The sequence below is a fragment of the Piliocolobus tephrosceles genome, chromosome 2, assembly GCF_002776525.5.
Source record: "Piliocolobus tephrosceles isolate RC106 chromosome 2, ASM277652v3, whole genome shotgun sequence".
NCBI classification, from domain to species: Eukaryota; Metazoa; Chordata; class Mammalia; order Primates; family Cercopithecidae; genus Piliocolobus; species Piliocolobus tephrosceles.
The window spans coordinates 106,867,802-106,885,220 of record NC_045435.1 but is presented as its reverse complement, the minus strand read 5'-3'; the positions used below and the strand labels follow the sequence as shown (position 1 = coordinate 106,885,220).

General features: G+C 38.1%; 1 protein-coding gene across 5 annotated transcripts in view; it reads right to left on the bottom strand.

Annotated features, from left to right (window-relative positions):
* Positions 1-15,399, bottom strand: part of PEX5L (peroxisomal biogenesis factor 5 like) — a 261,081-nt gene extending 245,682 nt beyond the window's left edge. The window contains exon 1 of one of the 5 annotated variants that reach the window (XM_023184830.1): positions 15,041-15,399. In XM_023184830.1, coding sequence (XP_023040598.1) covers positions 15,041-15,061 — 21 coding nt within the window. In that variant the 5' untranslated portion in view covers positions 15,062-15,399. The remainder of the gene's footprint in view (positions 1-15,040) is intronic. The other 4 variants (XM_023184826.1, XM_023184832.1, XM_023184829.1 and 1 more) reach the window with 4 other exon arrangements.
* Between the last annotated feature and the right edge of the window lie 2,020 nt (positions 15,400-17,419).

Below are 17,419 nucleotides of genomic sequence, written 5' to 3'. Positions count from 1 at the left end.
AAATCAGACAGGAATTTGAATGCATTACTCAAGAATAATTGATTTTTAAAGGGAATAGTTCACTTTCATAATAATTTCAAAGATGCCAGATAAAATGCTTAACCTGTACTAGTCTATGGGACTCTTCAGAAGTTTAAATCAAACCAAGCAGACTAATTAAGGCTAATTAAAAGATGGATTTGTTCAACAATCCTTTATTTAATCCAACACGTATTGCTCACCCACCATGTGTAGGCTCTGTGCTAGGCACTACGGTTGAAAAGATGAACAAGATACAACCAAGAGAACCACCCCACTAGGAAGTACGTAAGCAGAGCCAAGAGAGAGTCCTGCACAGGCTCAGGACGCTATGAGAACATGAGGAAGGCATCTAACCCAGCCCTGGAGGTTTCTGGAAGACTCCTTGTAGGAAGAGATGCCTTCAACTGGATTTTGAAGGACAAGCAAGGATAGGTCAGGTAGGTGAGAATGTGGGTGACCCAGTCAAAGAGAACATCATTAGAGAAGGCCAGACACATGGAGGCACAAGTCTTCATCCATGTCCCTACAAAGGACATGAACTCATCCCTTTTTATGACTGCATAGTATTTCACGGTGTATATGTGGTGCCACATTTTCTTAATCCAGTCTATCATTGGTGGACATTTGGGTTGGTTCCAAGTCTTTACTATTGTGAATAGTTTGGCTTAGTTACTTTAACATTTCTTTATCTATTTAAGCATTTATTAAAACACCAGAATTACGTGCAGTATAAGCCACAGGTAAAATAACAATTTTGGACAAATGAGGCACAAAAACACAGGTACTTTGGCTCTTAAAATAGAAAATGAGCTCAATGCTTCCTTGAGAAGTTGATTTCTAAAATATTAATTTTAACAAAATCAGCTATGAAAGAAAACATGATTTTTATTTTGGTATTTTTAATTTTACATTGAATAATTTGATCAATGCTATCACATTCTGATTTCTATAATGTTACTTCTTGGTTGTTCCACACTAATTAATTGAAAGTTTAAAATTAATTTTAAGACATTAGGGAACAAATGTTCTGTTTAAAATAGATATTTTAATATGAATTGAGATTAGTAAAATAAGATCTGTGCATATTTCCTCTACAATAATTTTGATCCTGCCATTTAGAAGTAGTTTCCTTTCAACAAAGCTGGTATTTTCTCTCCTTGCATAAATGGATGTTTAAGATCATAAGAAATTAAGAGAACTCCCTCAAATAAATAGCAACAAATTTTTCTCTAGTAAAGTCTTATATTTAAAACGGGTTAATTTCAAGGAAGTTAAAACATTAAAGTAATACATGAAACGCTTGGTTAACTACCTTATTAATATTGAATATTTTACAATATCAAAGTACAAAGTAAAAGATAAAAATATTTAGGTAAGTAATATAATTTTGAGCAGGGATATTTTGGCTTTGTTTATACATACAATCAATATAATATTGAGGCTTTAGAAAAATGTCTCTACATTGGGCTTCTGAGCTCCAGTTAATCCCATAGCCTCAATATTATTCTGGCCTTCTGGGTATTTCTGATTCTAGAGAGGATTTCTGTATAAAAGATGGGTGTTTCATGGCTGTTCTGTACTCCACTAAGCAAGTGCACCCCAACCTACAGAAAGGTGCTCTCAGAGTATTACATGTGTAAATGTTACAGGTGTTGAGTGCAGAGTATTGGTAAAACTATATGGATTTGACATCTGTGTTGAGTAAGTGGTAGAAACAATGCATCAGTGATTTCTACCCTCCAAGGCCACCGCAATGTTCCAGAAAACTTGCAGAATCCTTTTATCCCCTGTTAGTTGAGTCATTTTGCAGTGGCTGAGGTACAGACATGGATAAATGGCCTGAATTTGCTATGCAGGCGCAAGCAATAGAGTGAAAAACAGAAGACCCAGATTCTACTCCTCAGTCCCCAACTGATTTGACAAAGAAGTTTCAGGGAGGCGGTCAAACCTGTGTGTTGCATTCTCTTTATCAGCATGACGGAAATAAAATATCTATCTTTTGCCAACCTCATTGAGGCACTCTAAAGATTAACTTTTATGAACGTCTCACTCTCACAAAAAGTGACTATTGTAGCAGAGGTATCAGTATTATATCACAAATAAGAATCTGCTATATCAGGGATAGCTTTACAGGAAAATGTCTTATTTGCAGAACGAGGAGACATACAGCAGCATGCTCCCAAACAGCATGTCTTCTGAAGAATTAGGAGAGGTTGATCTTTGGCTTTGTAAGAAATAGCAAGCATCTCAATGTCAGCAACATTTTAAAATGTATTTTCCATTATATGGTTAGTAGTAAACTGGGGGAATTGGTCCTGACCAAGCACTCACAGATGTATTGTATCACTAATTACAGGCCTGATAATAATAGAATCCTAGAGCTGGAAGGAAAGCCAGTAATCCTTTAAAGAGACCATCTTCTATAAAAGCCTTAGCAAACACATCCAATCTGTGTTTGAATATATTTGGTAAAATAGAGCTAATTTATTCACCTTTCACCACTCATCTACACACACACACACACACACACACACACACAGAGAGAGAGAGAGAGAGAGAGAGAGAGAGAGAGACTAGCTCCTTGGTAGAGGAGACTCCCTTCAGAGCCATACCTATGATTGTGCAGATTGGCTGTGTAAAGATGTCTGGATGAGGGGGCACTATTCAGGTCTGAAATCCAACCCTCTACCTCACATACTAAGTGTGTGCCTGGATGTGGGATTGTGTTCTCCAGGAAAAAACACAGTCTTTGTATATTTGGTTCACCCCGAAAGGGTACATTTTTATTATTTGCAGAAAGGTAGTACATGTCACTGGCATTGCTATTTCTTGTCTCCTTTTAGAAAGACCTCTGTGTTGACATGTGGTTTTTGAATCTTCTTAGCCTATAACTGAATGGGAAGAATCACTCCTCCATATTTCGGGCTCACATATAAGAGTAACTGTGGGAGATATAATAAGATCCCGTGGTTCAGATAGGTGCACAAAATAGACAAGTTCACTGGATGACCATTGTAGGACCATTGTGAGTACAGTTCCTTCCTTGGATCTAATGTGAAAAGCTGTGTGTGTGTGTGTGTGTGTGTGAGAGAGAGAGAGAGAGAGAGAGACAGAGAGAGAGAAAGAGAGAGAGAGGGAGCTCACATGTGCATGCATGTGTAACTGGGGAGGTCAGGGCTGGGGGTGTAAGCAACCCTTACAACAGGATATAAGCAAATGACAGCCTCTGATAGCAGTTCCAACATCATAATGTTCTGTCGTAGTCTCAGTTGTCTCAGGGGTGTGTGTGTTAGCATTATTATCAAAATTGTTGTTGACAACCAGCTGAAGTGGTGAGGAGGTGTCTAGAACTTTAGAGGGATGGTTTCTAATTCCACATGACCTTGGCTGGTTAGAGATAGAGTTAGAAACCATTAGAAGAATCTATTACATTTCTAAGTCTGCAGCCCCAGATTGTCCTCCAGCTTTAAAGAGGTTGAACCCATTAAACTGCATAGACTGCTTTGACAGTGGAGTGTTGGTTAATTACAGTGGCAATCTAATTATAAGGTTTATAAGGTTTCCCTGAAATCGATTTCATTTCAAGTGTGTAGAAACTTCACTTGATATGCATTTGCTTCCAAAGCTTATGGGAATAGACCAGATCCTGGGGCTGTGTGTATCTTAGAATCAGGGAGACCATCCCAACTGCACTTGGGAGTCCTTACTCAGGACAGTAAGCACTTTTCTGAGTATTTAACACATTCATTCACTCATTCATTCATTTAATCATCAAGTCATCTATTCATTCAATAAGTACTACATAAAGAGTATATACTTTGCATTACTAGTCTCCAAGAATGTAAAGATGTATTGGATTTGTTTACTGCCACAGCTCAAGAAGTTGGGGAGACTGACAAAAATAATTAAAGTTATACATTAATTATGGTATTATCAATGCATATAAGCTGCTAAAGAAGCATCAAGGAAAACATCCTTCATTCTGCATTGCTGGGAGAGGGGTGGTAGTGCAGAGCAGCACTCACTGAGGGTGAGTTTGATGGGAATAGTGACAGATGAGTAAACATTCTATGTAAGGCAAGGAATTCAGGATGAGGAAATAAAAAAAATCTAGAATTGTGAGAAAACAAGAAAAGTAAGCATCTGCCACTATTTCGAATGACAGGTATAACAGGCACGCTGGGGCTAAAGTCTTTATTCCACGGATGATATGTAAGAAACATTTTGGTAGCTCTATAAAAACATTAGAGCCAGTGTAATTCATAAATTATTATATGCTAAGACCCTTATACCTTCATTATCTCATCTAATCCTTATGAAGTCATCACAATGTGTGGGTACTTTTCTTATCTCCCTGTCACAGGTGAGGAAAGTGGGGGTTAGGGAGGATAAGTTCCAGCAAAATCATAGACACTATGTGGTGAAGCCATGGTTTGAACTTGGGGCTGTTGAATGCTGGAGCAGAAGCTCTTAAGCACTATGTTTTGTTCCCTCTTCAAATGTGAGGAATTATGAAGCGATGTATGATGAATGCCATCAAAAGTCTTTCAGCATTCTTTCTTCTTATTTTTTTTTTCATTTTGGAAATAGGCAATTAATTGAAGAAATCTGAGCCATCAAGACTTAGCCCTCAGGTTCCTCACATGTGAAATGACCAAGTTGTACTATGTGATCTCTAAAGACCTTTATACCTCCAAGATTCCATTTTCATTAATCTTTCCCCAAGCTTAAGAACACTTTCTTTTTGTCTTACATAAGTCTTCATAAAGGGTTATATAAGAGACTGTATATCAATATTAATGACTCAAATGCACAGGGCAACTTGATTATCATCATCCTTTGGATGAATACGAAACATGAATGTGCCCAATATTTTACATTAAATTCCTGCACATGAAGGAAAAAGATGTTCTTATCACTAAGGTACATGATATGTATTTTAATTCCCTAATTAATTGCTGAACTCTTTACATGGCTCTTTCTAATATCTCAAAAAGAAGAGGAGTGAGCAGTAGATGGACACTGATCAACGATAGAGGAACCATTCTACTCTTCTCTGCTACATGATTTAATAAGCCAATATAAGCTAGTTCTACCATATTCTCTTAGAGTCCTGTCTCTAATGGCAGGTAGTACTAAATAAATACAGGCTTAAAGAGAATTATTTCCTTTCAATTCTTATCTCTCAAGCCAGGCTGGACTCTAGTCAATTCACGATAGAGACCAAGGTGTCTATTTTACATTCAAGCAATGTCTGAACATGTTACGGTGGACATTCACTTAAAAAACTTCCCCAAATCTAAACTCCCTTTCTACATTTGGGAAATTGCTCACACTCTCAGTCTTAGTGAGAAGCCAATATGCACTTTTACAGACTATCTTGGAGCCCAGGTATGAATGTGTGGCTCAGCTCCACCAATCAGCCATATCTGCCCTCCATTTTGAAACAGGGATTTTGGACACACACAAGCAGCCATGGTAGAGAGTCCATCTTGGCAGTAAGGGCAGCCACTGAAGCTCTAACATGGGGTTTCTGTGGGCAGCAGCAGCAGCGGGGTAGTGGCGGAACCAGTGTACCAAGCTCTGCTGTTCTTTGTACTGTGAAGGCAGCAGTGGGGTCCACACTGACCTGTTCAGGGCTTGACTTGGGCTCTGCCCCTGCCTGTTCCCTGGACCGTTCACCCCAGGCTAGATCTAGAAGTCTGCCAGTGCCCCAATGTACTTTTTTTCCAACATCATTTGTTTTAAAATAGTCTCTCAAGCTTACAGAAAAATTACAAAAATAGTACAATGGACTCCCATGTACCCTTTCCCCAGATTTAGCAGTTTTTAATATTTTGCTGAATTGCTTTATCATTCTCTTTCATTCCTTCTCCCTCCCTCCCTCTCTGTATATATACACACACACATACACATAAGATTATTAAATATACACACCATGCTTTTTATCACTTCATAGAGTATGCGTATAGCCTATGAACAAGGATTTTTTTTTAACATAGCCACAGTATAGTCATCCAATTCAAAAATGTAAAAACAAATATAATAGTGATCAAAAGTCCATATTCGAGTTCTGGTCAATAGTGTGTGCCAAGGGTATCCTTACAGCAATTTCCTTCCTAGCCCAAGATCCAGTCTAGGATTATATATTGCATTTAGTTGTCATATCTCTTTGGTCTCCTTTTAATTTGCAATGGCTTCTCAGCTTTTTCTTGTTTTTCATGACATTGATATTTTGGAAAAACACAATCTGTTTATTTTATAGAGTAGCCTATATTTTGGGTTTGTCTGTTTTCTCTTAATTAGAGTCAGGTTGTGCATTTTTGGCACAATTATTACCTGAGTGACGCTGTCTCTTTTTCAGAGCATCATATCCAGAGGCACATGTTCCATCTGTCCATTATTGGTGATGTTGATTTTGATGACTTAGTTAAGGTGTTATCCAATTTAGCCATTGAAAAGTTCCTTTTTTTCTTTTGTAATTTATGGATGACATTTTGATGCTACGTAAATACCTTGCTCCCAAACTGCCCTCCTCCTCAGATATAACATCCATTGATCATTCTTATTTGAGTCACTGTTTTACTATGGTGATTGCAAAATGGTAATTTTTAAATCTTCATCATTCTTTCTATGCTTATTCAAATGGCCAGTCTAGTCAGTCCAAGGAGAAACAGTGATGAAAACCTTTAGAACAAGAAATGTTCTAAATTTCTAATTCAATTTTTCAGGGCACTTTATTTCACTTGTAAAACATGCTTACAGGCCATATTCTCTTCTATTGTTAGCCAAATGACTGCTAAAGCAACATATAAAATATCAAATAGTTATACTACAACTGAAAAGCAGAAAAATGTCAATTTTAATGACTAAATGCCAAACATCTAGATATTTGGAAACTGTTAGTGGTTTATTGTAATATTTATTTTCATGTTGATTTTTTAATGTAATAAGTCTTAAAATAGAGAATAATGGTGTAATGAAAATAACATACCAGGGTAAGACAGATTTCACTTCAGCACTAGCTCTGTTAACTAACCAGTGTGGGACTTTCTGAGCAAGTCTTTTAACTTTTCTGGGCCTCAGTTTCCCCATCTGTGAGATGAGATGGTTGAAGAAAACTTTTTCAAAGGTTCTTTAAGCAAAGGATTCTATGACCTCAAAATTGAACATTAGCACAATCGTTGGAGACATAAGGAACTGTTAACTTAGAAAATTTTAATCAACACATTTAGATTTAAGATTATTTTGGTATAAAGACCAAATACCTGTGAAATAACTCTCAAGTGATTTAGAGAATAGAAACATCAGAACAATGTATAGAACAATTTAATAAAAAGAAGCTAAGCAGTTTTAGGCTGCCTGAATAGGCATCTTTCCCAAGAGACAGATAATATTGCAGTGGTTGGAATTCACCTGATCACATCTCTAGGAGTGTGTCTTGTTTGGAGGGCCATATTTTCATGGAGCCTTTAAAACATCATAAATATCATTATGAGAAATGATTGAGTGCACTGTTTATCTTGGAGGAGGAAAGATTTAAGGGAATGGGGACATAATAGTTCTCTAAACAAATAGTTTTTTTTTTTTTTTTTAATTTTTTAGTAGAGACGGGGTTTCACCATGTTGGCCAGGCTGGTCTCGAACTTCTGACCTCAAGTGATCCGCCAGACTCAGCCTTTCAAATTGCTGGGATTACAGGCGTGAGCCACCTCTGTTTGTTTGTTCTCCAAACAAATTGTTTAGATAACTATTATGTCCCCACTCTCTTAAAATAAATTACAAATAAATAAAACTACTTATTTATTTATTTGTAAATAAAACAAATAAATGTGTTAGGTGAAGCATCATAGGTTTGTTGTGCATTTTTCCAGAAGGAAAAACTACAACAAATTGGCTGGTTGTTATGGAGTCAATATAATGAAGACATTTTCATTCAAGCATAGTTGTGATAGTTGCTCTTTCCAGCTCTTCTTTCAGGGACTGCCTCTTGCCTCTGTGATGTCGGAAAGCTACCTAGGAATTAAGCTTTCTGCTAGGTCTCAGCTCAATAGATCACACATTGTTTTTTACCTACAGTTTTCTCAGACCAGTGCTTCTCAAATGTTAATGTGCATATAAATCACTGGGTTTGTTGAAAAAAATCACTTCCTGATTCAGTAGGTCTGGAGTTGGACCTGAGATTCTGCATTTCCAATAAGCTCCCATGTATCTCATGTGTACATAATCTCCTGCCGAATCGAATGTTATATCCCTACATGATCAGCAGCTCACTGAGGATGGGAATGCATGTTACAGTTAACACGTAACATTGAAAGGAGGTGAAGAGGTGCTTTGCAGCTCTAGCAGCTTCATTTGCTTATGGCGTTTTTTTTCTTTTCTCTTACTTTCTTAAGGAGGTTCTGTATTTGCTGAACTTTTACTGTTTCTGATCACTTTTCGTGATAGTACTGGCAGGCTCTGTCAGATGTCCACCCAAATACTGACAGACAGGTAATATTTTCCCCAGGAAATGTTGGATTTTGCTGGTCATTACTTCAGTAGACTACAACCATTTTGATAGGGACACAACCTCACATATACCTAGTGTGAGTCTTTCCCATGGTGCTTTTCACTAGGTTTTTCCACAAGGCATAATGTCATGGAATAGGGGCCTATATGTGTACAGTGTCACTGTGATCTGCTCACCCGTATCTCTCCCTTCACCCTATGCCTCTTCCATCTCCAAGAGGGCATCTTGCCAAACTGGGTGCTATATGCGGTACATTCTTATTGTCTCCACCTTGAGGAAACTTTTTACCTTACCCTAATTTAACACCAGTTTTAACCCTCAAGGCTGTATAGAACAATGTTATCCCTTTTCTAAATAGCCAGCCCTTCAAATACTTATATAGAGTCATCATAGTCTCCTTGAGTCTTTACTTTCCCAGCCAAATATCACCAGTTCTTTCAATCATTATTCATATGACATAGTTATGAATTCCTCTACCATACCAGTTGCTTTAAGAACCACATGATTTTTAAGAGGGTGTGTGGGAGTGGGGATTTTTGTGACTCCCTAGGTAGATTTCTGGCATCACAACAGCACCATTCTTCTCCTGGAATTTCCATGATTCATAGATCACCATATGGCATTCTGTTTGGGGAAAATAACTTGCTACATCTAGTCTCACTTGCAGGGTTTATCTGGTTTTCCAGAGGTATGTGCACATGAGTAGAAACTTTAGGGAGTTGTGCATGTACCTGAAATTCAAACTATTTCACTTGGGTCAGGTTAACCCCATTTTGGAGCTGCTGGCAGGGATTTTGGTCTTTTATTTTTTTTCAATGAAATGGCAAATAAACAGCCTCTTCCTATCTAAATGAGCTCATTAATTTTCATCTGTGCTATTTCTAACAGTGGTCTCTAAAAATCAATCCAAAAGTTGGATCCATTTAGTGAAATCTTACATGGAGTATGATAATGGATATTTATCTAATGGGGTTTTAATAAAAGAAATAGTGTATTGGTTACTAACTAGTAAGAATCAGTCAGCATTACATTATAAGGTAACATTGGCAGTGTGTTGTATTATTACATCTTGAGCTTTCAACAATCAGCAACTGTCTTGATAGTAAATGAATAGAGTATTAACTATCTTCCTGTTTATACTCTATAATATAGTAATATATAAGCTGTAATAATTTTTCTTAGCAGACTGGGAAAGAAAGTCTCTCATTTGGTATCCCTACTAAAGGGGATGGTATAAATGAGGTGAGGTAGATGTGGATGAGGTGGGGGTTAAGGAAGAAGTCACTGAAAGAAACATAACCTCCACTTCACAGCACTCTGGCCTCGGATCCATGCAATAGTTCAAGATGATTTGTGTTTTATATGTTCTGAATTATGAAAAGGTGAAAAATGTTTCAGGAACTTGGTAACTAGTTTTCTCTGTCAGCATATTTGAAATTATATTTGTAGATGTCCCAAACATTCAGATTGGACTTAGGTCTCTTAATAAGGACACACTAGGCTGGGGTTTACCTTTACCTTCAGCATTAGAATTGCACACTGGTTTTCCTATAAATGTATCAAGAAGGTAATTTTAAAATATAAAACCTTTTAACAGCTTTAGCTTATGTTGGAAACATGTGATCTCAATGAAAAGTGTAAAAAAGCAGCCTGCCAGATGTTTTGACTACATGGTGTATCGCATCTTAATGTTTCCAGGGTTGGCAGTGGTAATACTAAAGATTCAAAATTGTAGAGTTAACAAGTTGTGTTTTAACCTTTTCTTATTCTTTACTTTAAAAATGTTTTATAATAAAAACATTTATATGCTGAAATTTTTACTTTGAAACACATGTTTTTAGGAGGAATATTTATAAACCATAAATAAAATCTATAAAGACTATATTGTGTTTCTTATAGTAAGTATATAAACTGTTGGCCAGTATGGCTGGGTAATGAGATTTTCAGATTAATCAAGTATTCTGCTAATGCATACCATAATTATTATAACTTTCAAGTGTTAAAAGCTCACCACTACACCCATACCAAACATGATTTGCATGTGAATATACAGGAAGACACTTTAGAATCTTGCTGGAGCTTGTGTCATAATTTTGAGCAACAGCTTAAATGTATATGAATTTGCGTCAATAGAGTTCCAGTTAACATTTCATCATACTTATGCTCATCATTACTTATAAGATGACTTTTGAGGAAGAAGACCAGGTGCCATTTGAACTGGGGTAAAAAAGGGGGAGAGGAAGGCAGCAGCAACCACTGACCAAAACAACTCAACAAACCCCAGCATTGCTCATTCTCCCGAAAATGTCACCCTTGCTCCAACTCTAAACTAATCTCAAAGATTCACCTCTGAAAATGTGTGTATGCGTGTGTGTGCATGCAGGTGGTGTACTGCTATTAGTTATATCTTTGCTAGCAGTTAATGCCTTAGCAAAGGGTTAAGAAAGAAACAACACAGGATAGAAAAGGGTGGGCCGGGTGCTGTGGTTCATGCCTATAATACTAGCACTGTGGGAGGCCAAGGCACACGGATCGCTTCAACTCAGGAGTTCGAGACCAGCCTGGACAACATGGCGAAACCCCATCTTTACAAAAAATACGAAAATGAGCTGGGCATGGTGGTGTGCATCTGTAGTCCCAGTTACTTGGGAGACTGAGGTGGGAGAATTGCTTGAGCCAGGGAGGCATAACAAGCAGTGAGTCGAGATCCACCCCAGCCACTGTACTCCAGCTTGGGCGACAGAGCAAGACCCTGTCTAGAGAATAAAATAAGGTGGTACCAGGAGGGAAAAAAGTGGATCTGTTAGAGAGGTGGAAGTACCCATGATAAATATCATCTGCTTTACAGTTTTGCTGAGGGCCTCAATTATGATAACCTACTGTTTAGGGTATTGAAAACAACATTCTACAGTCTTACCTTTGATTGGTTTCTTATGTGTGTTGTTTCTAGTGAACCCAAATAAATCCCCAGGGGCGAGATCTGATGTATTAACATAACTTATATTACCTAAGCTATTCCCCTTTGTGAAGATTTTAAGAAAAATCTTAAGTAAAGCCGTATCTAAAAACAAATGCAAAATTCCCCTGGGGGAAAACAAATGGCTACTTTTCAAGCTGTTAATAATCTTACAATTTTTGTCATTTAGATTTTCTTTAGTTTATGTCTTGTGAAGCTAGAGTGTGTGGAATGATTCCCCAGACAGCTTGAATAAGTCAAAAAGTCTGCTTTGAATGCCTATAATAAAGATCAGTTACAATTACAAATAGATTTTTTGTTTGATTGCCTTCTGAAATAACTTTCTTTTATTAAGAAAAAAACCATTACTGTGGATTCTTCAATAACAATTCAAAAAATCTTAGTTGAAAATTGAAATTATATTTCTCTGTATTTATACCACCCCAGAAAAAAAAGAGCTTGGTTAAGAAAATATTGAGAAACATGTAATAATTTGCTCTAACTGGAAATGTTAACTCATATGCACATACGCAAATAAACACCTCAGCCCTAAACGTACACAGGTATTGGTGGAATTAAGACCATAGGCCCTCTATGAGCAATAGAGAGTTTTGTCAGAACTGATGCTAAAGTATATTCAATCATCATCAGTCCCCTTCGTCAAAGAGAAAAACAAGTAAATCTAAAACAGTCACTAAAGAAGCAACCTTTGCTTCAGCTACTGGGGTGACTAATTCCCCTTGGAAATAATTGGTAAGACAGCTGGATAAAATAACACAGCTCCAGGACCCTGCTCCTAAGAAATATACCTGCGGCCTTTACTATGAAACCAAGAAATATCTGTTACTCTATGGTCTATCTGTAATAGATGCTAACTTTTATCTTCTAATGAACTAGCAGAGCAAACCAAATGTGTGTTTTTAAAAGTCTGTGGTTTCTAAAATGAATTCGGATTCTACCATAAACCAGATGAATTAGCCATATGTATGAGAATTAATAGACTTTATTTGCAAAATCATTAAGTTGCAAAAACAAAGGCACCACAGGAGTTTAAAATTAGACTATTTTTAAGTCTTCCTGAGAACACCTGCCCCTACTTCAAACTGCTAATTTACAAAGCTCTTTATTTTAAAATCTCTTGGATACAGAAAAGAGAAGAATTAGAATGCATAGCAAATGATTGCAAATATTTCTGTTTCACTCTTGTTTTAAGGTATCAGTCAAGTAACATGATGTTTCAAATAAACTCCAAAGCTGGCAGAAATGTTAGTAAATCTGCTTATCCCTGGTCCACTTTACCAAATATGGATTCAGATTTTAATTATACACATTTTGGAGTGTTTGGAATATGTTTCTTCTCATCTGTGATTAGAGTCAGGTACACACAGGAAGACGATAGTATCTCTGATAAGGAAATGTTCTTTAATCTAAGTATACCAACACAATGGAAATTTTGTCTATAGGCTAAATAATATTCTTTGGGGAAGAGATATGAGTTTAAAATGTAAGCCAGCAAGTATATTATAAATCAATCTGTAATAGGTATTTTTTTGTTGGGGGGAACAGATGCCCATTCAGATAATCATGCTATTGAATAACTACTAAACATACCTACGGAAGTTTTATGTCTAACATTAATGGTTAATAGTAAGTAGGAAAAAAGTATTATGCTCTGAAATTTTGGTGAACATATTGATTGCAGTCTTTATTTAGTAATGTTTTAATTTAAGCTTGGCAGCAAAGATTTGTGAGTTTTACTGCAAGTCATCATATTTGCTGTTACAGCAGCGCACAAGCAAAAGACATTAAGTTGGGAGAATATGCAGAGTCTTATATTTTGTTTATTCTTTCTAAGTGAAATTAAACCCTCAGACATTGTTCTAGGCAACTCAAATTTCAATAACATTCTCCTTTGAGATATTGAGAAAATTGAGTTGAAATTGTTTTTGGGTGCATGAATTTACCATATTGTTGCTTCGATTCTTCATTCACAGTAACATATTTTTTAAGCAACAAAACAATACTGTGCAAAGTTTTTGTTAATTTCCCTTTAGTGGTCAGATGTCAATTTTGTGTAAATGAACAATTTTTTGAGGGTTGACTCTATTAAAATCTTCCTGTTTTACCCTTGTGAAGAAACTGTTTAAAAAACAGATAATATATAACATTGTAATTATCATTCTTGGGTGAAGACGAAGCATAAAACGATAGTAATAATTCTTTGGTAAATTTTTCAGCAGTCATTGTTTGAATTCTTCTTTGTTACTAAACTTTTCAATTGGTGTAGCTTTTATAAGAAACATGCAGATCACATTGATCATATATAATATTTAAAAATATACTTCATTCACTAATTTTGGTCTATCAAATGTGATATAATTACATTAATAATTTTCAAAACAGGATGATGTTAGTCATATGGGAAATATTTTGGAATTCTGGCACTGTATATTGAGAATTCTTACAAATTTGAGACTATGATAAAATACTGTGTTTTCTTTAAAAATGGATTATAGTCCAAAAGAATTTCCCTAAGATATGGAAATTAAATCTGGGTAGTACTAAGTCATAAATGTAACAACATATTTATCTAGTTCAAATTTCTCTAAAAGACACAGAAGCAAAATCCTCAGTACTCATAAACGTTACACATCAGGATAAAGGCATCACACATAATGATTGTATTTTACCATCTTTGGAATGGAAAGGAAGCCCAAACATCAAGCCTGATGACTAAACCATTTAGGTGCAACAAAAAGAGCCCAGTTCATACTTTAGAAAGCTGAGTTAGTATTTTATTTTTCTCCCAAAGCATATATCTGCCTTTGTAAGAAAGAACTAACCATATGAATGAGAACTGAAGTCAAGGTTAAAGTAATCTTGCCCAAGAGAGTAGAGTGTTTGCATCGGAAAGAAGCAGCAGCTCAGCTCAGATGAACATTAATAACAACCGGAGGCAGCACCTCCCCTGAAAAACATTAGAGCTCCTTGGACATGTGTTTGAAATTCATCCTCCCAAGTCATCCTGTGACTATTGGAGTAGATGACAATGTCCCATAATGTGAAGGGGGAAAATACAGTATAAATCGTTTTTTAAATATAACACTTTAAAAAATGAAACGAAAGTGACAGTGTTCTAAGTCAAGCAACCTTTTCAGACGGTAAAGGAAAAGCTTTGTCTTTCCTATTATTGTTTGCCCTTCAGTTGACATACATGCTGAGATGCATCAATAGGATTACAACGGAAACACGGTCATCTCCAGGGTTTCCTCTGTTTCGATTCCTTGATCCTGTTTAAAGAAACAGGCTCAGGGAATGCACAGAAAACAAACTTTCCCAATCGAAGTTCTGAGGTCTTCCCTCCCCTTCTCCCACCCTTGGAAACCGGTCTAGTTTTCCCGGTAGCACCGGACAGAAATGTCACGGTCACGTTGCATCACTTCACTTGTTGAGTTGTGCGAAGGCAGTACTTGACCACAGAAACTTGGTGAACCGCCTTGCTCTTAAATTAGCCCCCAAGATTTCTCTCCAGCCCTCTAGAAATGTCTTACCTGCATGTGTCCCTGGTACATTCTGCTTCGGTTTCTTCAGGGCTCCCTGAGGCCACCGGATGCTTTTTCCCCGTGCTTCCTTGCCCACCAAAAAAGGGGAGAAGGTGGGTGCACAGCGGGTTCTCAGAGGGTGCTCCTGAACCCCCTGGAGCTCCGGGTACTGGCCGGCCGGGCGGCCACTCAGCAGCGCTGCTGGCTGCCGGGAACTGTTCTCCGCTCGGGGTGCTGAAAGCGGACGCGAGAGAGCGCGCAGAGGAGGCGAGGAGCCGGGTCGGCCACGCTCTCCTGCAGGCGCGGGTCCTGCTCGCCGGGCGTCTCTAGAACTCACTCCTTCTTCGTCGAACTCTTTCTCGCTTCCTGCCAGGATGCCTCATGTCTCTCTCACTCTCTGAGCTGCGAACCCCCTCCTCCCAGCCCTGACGTGAGCGCCTACACCAGCCGCCGCCGCAGCTGCCGAGCGGGGCGCGCGCCGTCCTCCCGGCCGCGTGCCTGCCGAGAGGCCGCGGGGCCGGGCACGCGCGCGCGTTCTTAGTGGGCCTGGGAGCGGCCCAAGGGCGGCCCCGGGCGGTACGCGCTCCCCAAGCGCGTCCTCGGGGCTGCGCGCGCGCGGCGGCAAGGCGAGGTGCCTGCGGGCGGTGGTCGCGCTGGTGTCGAACGCCCGCGGCGCGGCGTGGCGTTCAGGTGCGGCGTCGGCGGGCAGTGCGATTCTAGCGGAGGGGATAGCCGACTGGAAGAAAGGCGGGAAGACATGCATTGTCTCTCCGGGGGCCGTCCACCGCGACTGAGCCTGTTATCCTACAGACATTATAGGCTGAGCGCGGGGATTGCCGAAGAGTTTACTTCGGTTCTGATTCAGCTCTCGAAAGTTACCTCCGTATCACCCGTTAAATACAGACTCCCCGCTCCCCTCATCCCCAATTCATCGCCGAGCATTCTATTTAAAATGGCAAACCCTAGTCCCTAAGGATCTGGCATGCTTTATTTTTTTCCCTAGCACGTAACATCACCTAATATCCTTTATATTTTCCATATTTATTTTATTTATTGTCTGTCCCTCTGTACATTGTTATTTCCATGAGATCAGGGACTTTTTTAGGAGGGTGGAGTGTTGCACTTGCTTTTGCACGCGTTTGCACAGTAGGGTATTTAGTAATTCCTGACACATGGCAGGCACACAATAAATATTTGTTGAATGAATAGACCTTTACTACTATACACTTGCACACACATACACACATATATGAAGAGTGCATGTAAATATGTCTCAAGTGAGACTGGGTAGCTTAATGTGTCTATACAATAAATGTGCATATATACACACCCACCACGGGGTGGTGTATACTGTGATTACTTAATTTTGTTGGTAAAAACATCTCCAATTATACAGGCCCCTCATATTATGTATAGCATGATATCCCCAAAATATTTCATATAGCATAATATGCTTTTTATAAAGTTTTAAACATCCCCTAGAAATGTAAATGTGTATTCATATATTCATATACAATGATATAAAAAGGAAAGCAGTGGAACAATGAATATAGTGTTCAGAATGTTGGTGACCCTGGGTGAGGGGAGGCAGGGAAAGAGATGGGGAAGCATTTTACATGAAGGTTAGATGTTAATGTCTTAGCTTCTTGCTGGGTAGTGATTCATAGGACATCTCATATCCTATTAAAAATTACTGTGTAACTAAATAAAATAGAACCATGTATGGACTAATAAGGAGAATGTAAAATGAACAAAAGAATGTGAAATGAACCAATTCAATGCATCTGAGGTCCTAAAACAACCAACCAAATAAACGCTAAAGGACTAAGACTTGTAAGCAGGAGACACGGACTACCCTTGGACAATTTCCTTTTACTACTTTGGACATCAGTTTTTCATGTCTAAACTCTGTATTAAAAAACTTATTTTTTACTCTGAAAATTGAGATATGTTCATAAGCACTATAAACTGTAAAGTGCCATCCAGTTCTTATTTTACTGTTCTTTATAGGAAAAAGCACAGGACTAGGAGTTAGCAGGGTGAGGTGTTAGTTCCATCTCACTACCTTATTGCTCTCTTGGGCAAATGTACCAACTCTCTATTTCCTCAATTTTGAAATAAGACAAATATCTACCTAGTGTGCTGCAGAGCTGCTGAGGACTGAATGTATGCAAAGGAAGTTGTAAATTACCAACCATGATATATAAATATGCAAACAGACTTTTTTTTCCCCCAGTTCAGAAAAGATGAGGATTGATTTTCTGAGACTTCGAGTACTGCAAATTTTAATATGGGATGAATTATCACAGAATAGTATCATGTTGATATAAAAACTGGGAAAAGTAAGTGCTTTGATTTAAAAGTACTAGAAATCTGTGAAGTAACAAT